The sequence below is a fragment of the Astatotilapia calliptera genome, chromosome 6 (assembly GCF_964374335.1).
Source record: "Astatotilapia calliptera chromosome 6, fAstCal68.1, whole genome shotgun sequence".
Classification (NCBI taxonomy): domain Eukaryota; kingdom Metazoa; phylum Chordata; class Actinopteri; order Cichliformes; family Cichlidae; genus Astatotilapia; species Astatotilapia calliptera.
Window position 1 is genome coordinate 30,531,951 of NC_137427.1, and position 8,919 is coordinate 30,540,869.

At 38.4% G+C, this 8,919-nt stretch overlaps 1 protein-coding gene across 1 annotated transcript; it reads right to left on the reverse strand.

Annotated features, from left to right (window-relative positions):
• Positions 1 to 726: 726 nt before the first annotated feature.
• On the reverse strand, positions 727 to 8,249 carry LOC113023325 (perforin-1-like). The gene is made up of 9 exons (XM_026169343.2): positions 7,980 to 8,249; positions 7,811 to 7,890; positions 6,690 to 6,735; positions 6,072 to 6,211; positions 5,829 to 5,967; positions 5,667 to 5,747; positions 2,494 to 2,990; positions 2,279 to 2,372; positions 727 to 1,783 (listed from the first exon to the last, which is right to left on the reverse strand). Exons 1-9 carry the CDS (start codon positions 8,247 to 8,249, stop codon positions 1,574 to 1,576), a joined length of 1,557 nt encoding a protein of 518 aa, XP_026025128.2. The 3' UTR covers positions 727 to 1,573.
• Between the last annotated feature and the right edge of the window lie 670 nt (positions 8,250 to 8,919).

Consider the following 8,919-nt stretch of genomic DNA (forward strand, 5'->3'; position numbering starts at 1 on the left):
TGCCATGCAACACTCTGCAGCATGGCGCTGCAGCAACATGCCAGCTACGCCAGAGTGGACCGCCCCTGGGCCCAGAGCCCCGAGGTCCTAAGCTGGGTGCTTCTGCCGGCTGCTTGGTAGGGCCTGGCGCCCGTGGCTCTGTCAGGCCCTGCCACGCAGCCTCAGGGAGTCAGCCAGTACACATCCGAGCACCCAGCCTCAGACACTGAGTGGAAGATCTACTTGATTTTTTACTGTGAGCCGAATGGTGAATTTTACTGTTAGAAGCAGCTTTGATGGATTTGTGTTTAACTTGGTAAATAAAACAAACAAAAAACATGGAAACCCCGGGGCCCGCTGGGGAACTGGGAGAGTACTATTGCCATTAGCACCAATGTACATCTACCTCTGCATGTCATGACTACTCTATTACTTTGCAAGCTTCTATCGATAGTGTCAGCTTTGACTGGAGGCTTTAGCTGAACTAAAAGCTACTTTGCTGCTATTTTGAATGATACTTCCTTCTCATCAATGTGCCTCACCAGCAGTGTTGTAGAGCTACATATGCTTCTTCAAATTGTAACTTGGAGACAATTATTGTCAGTCACTATAATATATATATATTTTTATAGTAAAAAAATAATGCAGCTGGGATGCAGATACACACACATACACTCACACAACATGGATTCCCTTATAATTAGGTTTATCTGAAAATTAGTTACAGTAAAACAGCAACAGTACACGTATCTTTTATTTATTTATTTTTAGTTTGTGGCAATGATTTTTTTAAACATTTTAAGAGTAATAAAAATCAAAAACATTATCAAATCCTTTTCTTGATTTGCAAATGAATTAAGCTATTTTAAGCTGTATAAAAAAGGTAGTGGGTTCATAGTGTAATATTTTACAGTTTGAGAATGGGAGGAGACACAAATTCCTCAGGGGTGCATCAGCTCTTTGTGAGTAAGGGAGCAGCCACAAGAAGCTACTAGGTGTAAAAACGTATTCTGAGTACTTCTTGTAAGAAATTACCATCAAAACCTGTCGTTACTCACCACGTTATAATTTTGAGGGTATATAACTTCATTCATACACATTTTAAAATCACCAGATGCTGAATTTAAAAATAATTTCCCCAGAAATTCCTACTTTTTAAAATCTGTATATCCAGACAAATGCACTTGTGTTTGACCTGCCCACACTGTGACATGAAGTATAATAGTCTTTTGTTTAACAAATATTATGTGATATTTTCTTGTTGTGTTATCACGTTTCTTTCTTTCTTTTTTTAATTTAACATTACCGTGCTTTTTTCATTTGTTTGAGAAGGTAAAAAAAAGGGTTACATGTATTTGACAAACTGAAATCAAGTATAATCTGAAAAAAATGAAACTACATATGTATATAAAATATAAAAAATAACTGAATGACAAATGAAAAGAAGATCAAATTTAAAAAAATGGATATGTACGATATATATACGAGGAAAATGAAAGAAAAAACCCATCAGTCATGTGACTCTTATGTGATCAACAGATTTATCACAATTGATTATAGGAGAAAGACATGCAGCCCCAAAATGCATTTCTCATTATGGAGATGGTGTATATTGGTGACACCAGGCTCCTGTGAGATGTGAGTCGCAGGTCAGAGTGGTCTTGAACTCATAGCTGCCACTGTCAGCTGAACAGGAAAATATACGTGTCCCCTGAGTTGGACGCCGGGAACATGATCCCAGAAGATCATCATAGAACAGATCCTCATCCCATAATTCAACATACACATCACTGTGTGTGTCCACCTTCATGAGAAAAAAAGCATTAAAAATAGGATTTAATATACTGTTGTCCTACAAATAATATGCTTGAGATTTTGTACCATATACAATAGTGACAATGGTAATTCACATCTAATTCATAGAATGTAAATTCTGGTAGCACTGTTGTGTTTTTGATATATATGTCATATTGTTACATATTTTAAATAAGGAGGAAAATGTGCAGTAGCAAGATTTGCATTCAGTACTTTATGACACATGGTTGACATTGTTAAAGCGTTCATATTAACCGAAATCATTACCTTAAATTGTTTAAATATACCTGATGAAAGAATTAGTTCTGCTTAAACTTAACCAAATGGAAATAAATAACCTCAGTTAAAGAACAGCTAAAGTTAACTGTATATAAAAGATGTAAGTAGCCCAAGTTCTAAAAATTGAAATCAGTACATCAAACCTGCAGTATTAAAATTCCTTTAATATGATCCTTGATCTTATATGTAGTCAGGGTTCACTGACCTGTCCAAGATCAAAATAAGCATTCCATCGGGGATAACTTGATTCGATCATGCGAGTCTGATGATTGATGGAACCAAACCTCAGTTTAACATAGCTGTGAGTAGGAGAAAGACACAAAGATGAATAATATTGCAGATTTCTAAATCTCTAAATCCTAGAGATTCGGAAATCTTTAGAAAACTCTAAATCCTAATCCCTAACCATGCTGGTTTCACCTGTCAGTTGGGCCAAGATGATCTCCTTTCAGATTCCAGGCCTGGATGATTTCCACAGTTAGCTTCCCCCTCCAGGCTTGTCGAGGACAACAGTTGAAATCTAGGTTAGAATTGCCCCGCCAGCAATTTCGTTGGCTGTGTGATTGACTCACATCATTGTCTGTTATGTACTGCTCTATGGCAGCCTTCATCCCTGACTTCTTTGTGCCTTTCGGTATCAGCTGATACATTGGGCGAATGAAGTAGGAAGCAACATCTGCATGATCCTTCAGACTGTTCAGCCAGTTTTTAAAACCCAGGGAGTCATCATAGGCAAGTGAAAACTCTCCCAACCACCCATCACCTCCCACCACATCCGTATAGTGTTGGTGGAGACCAGAGCTATACCTAGTGGCAACATCCCGGTTTTCCAGGAGGTTTTTGCAAGAACCTTGGACAGCAGATGGATTCAGCTTTCCCAAGCCAATGGAGACACCCATCGACAGGCAGGAGTGTAACTAGAAGGCAGGAGAAGACATAAGATGCAGGACTTCCATTAAATAGGAACACATGCCAAAGAGAAGCGCTTGTGATGTTAGGCCTACATGTCATGGAACTTGTGAACTAAGTGTGTCACTCAAGGGTTATTGAAAATGTCCTAAAAATATCCTGGTGTAGAGCCAATTTAAAATGTAATAAGAAAGCTTTGTTTAAACAAAGAAAGGTATTCATGTCTCATTGTTCTGGTTCTCTCTGTATTATTGAAGGTTCTTTACCTTACAATAAACACAGTTCCTTGAGACAACTTTTGCTGTGCTATATAAATCAAACTGAACTGAGCTTCTGTCACTGGACCTTTGTGCAGTATTGGCCAGTTGTGGCTTTCCTCCCAGAGGGTACACAGTGTGGTCAATTTCCCTGTGCCTGGTATGGTAACTTATTTTTCTTTGTCTTTGTCTTTGTCTTTTTGTATTTTCTGTTTGTTAATGCACTTTATTGATATTTGTTAAAATGCAGATGTTACAAATTACTTATACATGCATTCAGTGTTGAAAATTTTGGCAATGCTAACCATCACATGATTTCTTGTAAATTATGTGTACAGATCCAGATCCATACTGTTCATATTATTCCTAAAAAAGTAAAGTGGAAACAATTTGTAGTTGATCGTTAATTCGTTAAGTCTTTAAAATGTCCGCAGGTGTTTCTCTCTCTCTCTCTCTTTTTACCAAGTCCTGATGCCTGTTTCGGCTAGGAGGAGGCAAGAGTGAAATCACCATTCACCTGATTTACGCTATTCATGCCCACTGGCAGTTGAGAAATTTGAAAAACAGATAAAGAAAAATGGAGAAAAGGAGAGATAACAATGAAGAAAATGTCAAATATAAGTAAGTAAGTAAATGTAAGTAATCAGCAATTTTCAAACAGCAGTCGGTTGGATGTGTCTTTGTCACAGGTGGAACTAGTCAGGCAAGTTCTTGTCACAGACAGTGGGGAGCTGACGGTGTGTAGAGAGAACACTGGATCCAAATGCAGACTAAAACGGAGCGTGAAACGTGACTTGGACAAAAAGTGAGCCGTTTCTTGTGGCTGATAAGAACAGTACACAAACAAAACAAAGGCGAGTGGGGCGAAAACTAAACTAGAACCTAAACTGGAGAAATTAAACTTTGATTACTATGACAAAAACATGAATCAGAACAGGTGCATGTAGGAAAATATGAATATAAACATGAATCATGAACTACCTGAAACTTGACATGACATGAAAGAAAGAACACAGAACAACAGGACAAAGACTGAAGGAAACACACAGACTAAATACACACAGGAGGTGATCAGGGGAAGTGGAAACACATGGGGAAACAGCTGACACAAATGAACATAACAACGTCACAGGGGAAGAGTAAAACTAAGCACATTGAACAAAGAAACACGAAACTTTCAAAATAAAACAGGAAACATAGCGAGACGTAGACATGACAACCCAGAGTTTACAATATGAAACACGTGGACAAGAAATACAAAACAACTAGCACAGAAGGCCTGGGTAAAACAGACTAAACTAAAATTCACAGCCAATTAATAATAATCCCAACCTCCACATTATCTTCAAAATATAACAAAAGAGATGAAAACCAACTGAAACTGCTGGGTCACAGAACCAGCTGCTGACAGTTCTCATACAGAAGTGGCTAAAATACACTACATTTCCAAAAGTATTCACTAATCCATCCAAATCATTGAATTCAGGTGTTCCAATAACTTCCGTGATCACAGGTGTATAAAATCAAGCACCTAGGCATGCTACAAACATTTGTGAAATACATGAAAGTTTGGTGGAGGGAGGATTGTGGTGTGGGGTTGTTTTTCAGGAGTTGGGCTCGGCCCCTTAGTCCCAGTGAAAGGAACGCTTGATGCTTCAATACACTAAGGTATTTTGGACATGCTCCCAACTTTGTGGGAACAGTTTGGGAATGACCCCTTCCTGTTTCAACATAACTGAGTACCAGTGCAGACAGCAAGATCCATAAAGAAATGGATGAGTGAGTTTGGTGTGGAGGAACTTGACAGGCTCACACAGAGTCCTGACCTCAACCTGACAGAACCTTTGCAATGAATTAAAGCAGAGTTCTCATCTAATACCAGTGTCTGACCTCACAAATGTGCTTCTTGAAGAATGATCAAAAATTCCCATGAACACACTCCTAAAACTTATGGAAAGCCTTAGCTGGAGAGTTCAAGCTATTATAGCTGATGTCATAATGAACCCTATGGATTAAGTATGGGGTGTTACTCGGGTTGATATGCATGTAAAGGCAGACAAGCAAACACTTTTGGCAAAATAAGTGTTAAAAGGTGCCGTGTTTATGGTTGTTGTTGATGTTGAAAATGGCAGCGACAGAAGCTAGAGGTTTTTCAGCACAGCAGAGAGAGCTCCTGATGGACTGTGAGACAGATAAGGTACAATGGTTTCTTTCACTTTGGTCAGTAGAACAACTGAGAGAATATCTTTTGGAAGGGAATAAGCTCCTTGCATTCATATACAAATGCAATAAGAATGATGTCACTATTCAGTTGTTGCCAAAAAACCAAACAAAAACACAACTATTTAGCATCCCTTATGTTCTTATTCATATGGAGTAGAAATATGCAGTCTGGTGACTGTGTGCAGGCAAATGTTTTTCATGTACCTCATTTGAGGAGAATCCGTTTAGTCTGGACAAACAGGTTCGTACAGCTGTGACTCGTCTAAGACGGCCACCAAGACGAACCTGTAATGTAGCACAAAGTTTTAATAAAAAAGTGTTTTTACTCCTGAAATAATCTAATTAACAGTGTTTCTGTGTTTTAACCTTGCGAATGTAATGTGTGCCGTAGGTATCTATGACCTCGTTGTACTGATCTCTGGTGGAGGAGTTATAGCGACTTGGCAAACTGGCCACATCCCTGCTGAACTCAGAGCTAAGAGTCGGTCTGCTTGATACCCGGTAACTAGATAGAATGAAACTGATTAGTAAATGATTAAAAACTGAAATTATATATTGTTAATCTAAACTTGTGGTATATGTGGTAATGCCAGGATTTTCACAGCTAACCGATAGTGAGTACAGGTGACCGTGTGTGTGCTCAAGGAGTAGTGGTCCTCTTTGGTCTTTTTTGTAGCAAATGCATATGCCATGGAGTGTGTTCCTCCAATCCCCACGCTGGTAGATATGGGATTTATATTTAGTCCAGCCTGATAAATAGAAATGTAATTTCATTACCATTTTTGTTTTTAATAATAGTCAATGTAATGTAAAAGTAATAAAAGTATTAGATATAATAAATACTGTCTTATTATTCATTCACTCAATTACTTTGAATATAATACTTTTTTTCTGGGGATCAAAAATATTAAATTGGAAATATTAAATGAAATAATGAGACAAGGAATTCATATTTGTATCACATTTACACAGCTCAGTGAGCCAAAATTTAATCAAATCAGCCCTTTTGATGAGAACTTGCACACTAAGGTTTTTATGTTATTACAGTCTGTTTGATTCAGTGCACATTTCACTTGTAAAAGAAAAAAAAAGAAACGAATCAGCATGCAATGTTGCTTACAAATTTTGCATTTCTATTAGTTTTAATAACAAGTAATTACAGTAACAGTATTTTGTAGTTTCAAACAGTAATTTTGAAACAAACAGTAAGTGCAAGATGCTTCCTACCTTCCAGTCGTGGATGTCCTGATCAGTGTTAGAGGTAAGTAGTGAACTGTGAACACAATTTGAAGGAGAAGAATTACTTTTTATTTACTTGTTTCATTTCTTTAAATTTTTTTTACAGTCAAGCATGGAGGGGAACCATTATGTTTTGGTGATGTTTTGTTGCTAAATGCTGACTTCACCAAATTTAGGGGCCAATGGATTTTATTTACCATAAAATCTCGGTCGAGAACCCTTTTCTGTCAGCCACAACACTTAAGGCTCGTCATGGATGGGTCTTCCAACATGCAAAAGAAGCATTAAGGTGATGGCCAAGCCAATCTCCAGACCTCAGTCCTATAGAAAATGTGGAGGGAGCTGAATCTTGGAGTTGCCAAATGACGGCCAAGAAATCTAAAGGATTTAGAGAATTTCTGTAGTGTGCCCCAGCAAATAAATATAAATTCAGTGTATGTAGTGAGATGCTGTTTCTATTCTATCAGACTGTTGTTGCCAGTATCCCCTATTTTACTGCCCTCAGCTTTTTACACTGTGATGGGAATGCAGTATGGTGAGTAAGAATAGTATGTGGCTGCACATATTACTGAAGAAGGCTGGCTTATTAATGGGCAGGACTGTGGATTCACTGGGAATTATTGTGGAAAGGTGTATGGAGAAAAAATACTAGTCACCCTCTCCATAATATTTTGAAGGGTCAGAGATGTAAACAGCAGGCTTCTTCTCCTAAGCAGTGTAGGACAGAACACATTAGAAGTTCTTTTGTTCCTACTGCTATGAGATTTCAAAATGCTGATAATCAACACAAGAAATTTGTGACCTGGTCATCACTTTACCTTCCAGTATTGTAACAATTCACCCATCTTTGTTGTTTTATTCTACAGTTGAGGAAATATCATTTGATCCTTTTTTGAATATTAAAGTTTACTCACAAAGAAGTTAATAGTCGTTCATTTTGTTGGTGTTTCCTTTTAATGGAGAGAGACAAAGTGCCAACCAGACATCTAAGAAAAATATGTGTCTGTCATGGCTAACTGGTATTGTGACAGACTAGGTGAAGTAATGAGATGACAATGATCTCTGGGATGAAGTCCTTTCAGCAACAAATATACTACACTATACTGTACCTAACAGTGGTGTGTGCACTGCTGGAGATATCGGTTTTGCATTGGCTGATTGCACGCCAGTCGACAACAGAGGCCGGCAGCTGAAGATAAAAAAACAGAACACCATGATTAAGATGTGCACATAACCTATCTACTATAGTTTGCTGGTAATCACAGTTTATCCATTTACTTTTTGTAGAGTTTTGTTTTGATTGCGGTTGGTGCAGAGAGTACAGGTGCCATCTGGTTTGCGGTAAGTAGCTATATCAATCAGGTAGGCTCCTTTTCGGTGCAGGGTGATGACATCAAATCCCTCCCCAATCAGGTTGTGGCCTGGTACAAATGGAGCAGACTCACACTTGCTGTTGTTCACTGTCATACAGGAAAGAACCGGGGAGTTCCATGACAGAAAGATAAGGAGGCTCAGGTAAAGAGGAGGTGGGGTTGGACTGGAGCGCATGGCTGAAGTCAAAGACAAAACAGACAAAATGACAAAAGTTTTGCAAACAGGTTTTGTCTGGGTATCACAACAGGGGTTATCAATTCTCTTTATTTTAACTGTCACTGTTCTGACTGAGGTATGCAAGACTCAGTCTCAAAAGGAACAAAATGAAGCCATGAAAAATCCATTAAAAATTATTGGTAGCACTTTCTGTTACAGCTTGGAAATAATGTGGTATTGGTGAGGTCCTTCGTCAGTGACCAAGCACTCTGTGCATACTGTGCTAGACCTCAGTCCAGTGTTGAACACTGTTGAGCTTAATATTTTATTACAGAGACTGAACACTTAATTACAAAAAATATTCAATAATATCAAAGTAGTTCTTGTACATCAACAGAGGTTATAGCTAATAGCTAAGAAATATTACACGGAACTTTATGTAGCTGACCAGAAACTGGTGTTACGACCCGTCTAGGGCCAGGCCATAACATGAGCGAGGCACTCGCTTCCCCCCCAAGACCCAAGCAGTCACACGAAACCAATCCGTTAGATATGAGGTGATTTATTTACAATGTGAATAAAGAGAACCAAAACGGGAGTGTCAACACTTCAGGGTGAGCCAAGGCCAAAACAATAAACAAAACAAACCTACACAAATCCCGCACCCCTGACCTTACCAAAACAAAGT

Excerpts from the sequence above, each read along its gene's own strand:
- LOC113023325 (XM_026169343.2), bottom strand. The coding sequence starts at position 8,249 with ATGCGCTCCAGTCCAACCCCACCTCCTCTTTACCTGAGCCTCCTTATC. Across the intron at positions 6,736-7,810 it reads AGTGCACACACCACTGTTAG|TTCACTACTTACCTCTAACA; the intron begins GTACAGTATAGT and ends TTGTGTTCACAG. Across the intron at positions 5,968-6,071 it reads GTCACCTGTACTCACTATCG|TTACCGGGTATCAAGCAGAC; the intron begins GTTAGCTGTGAA and ends CATTCTATCTAG.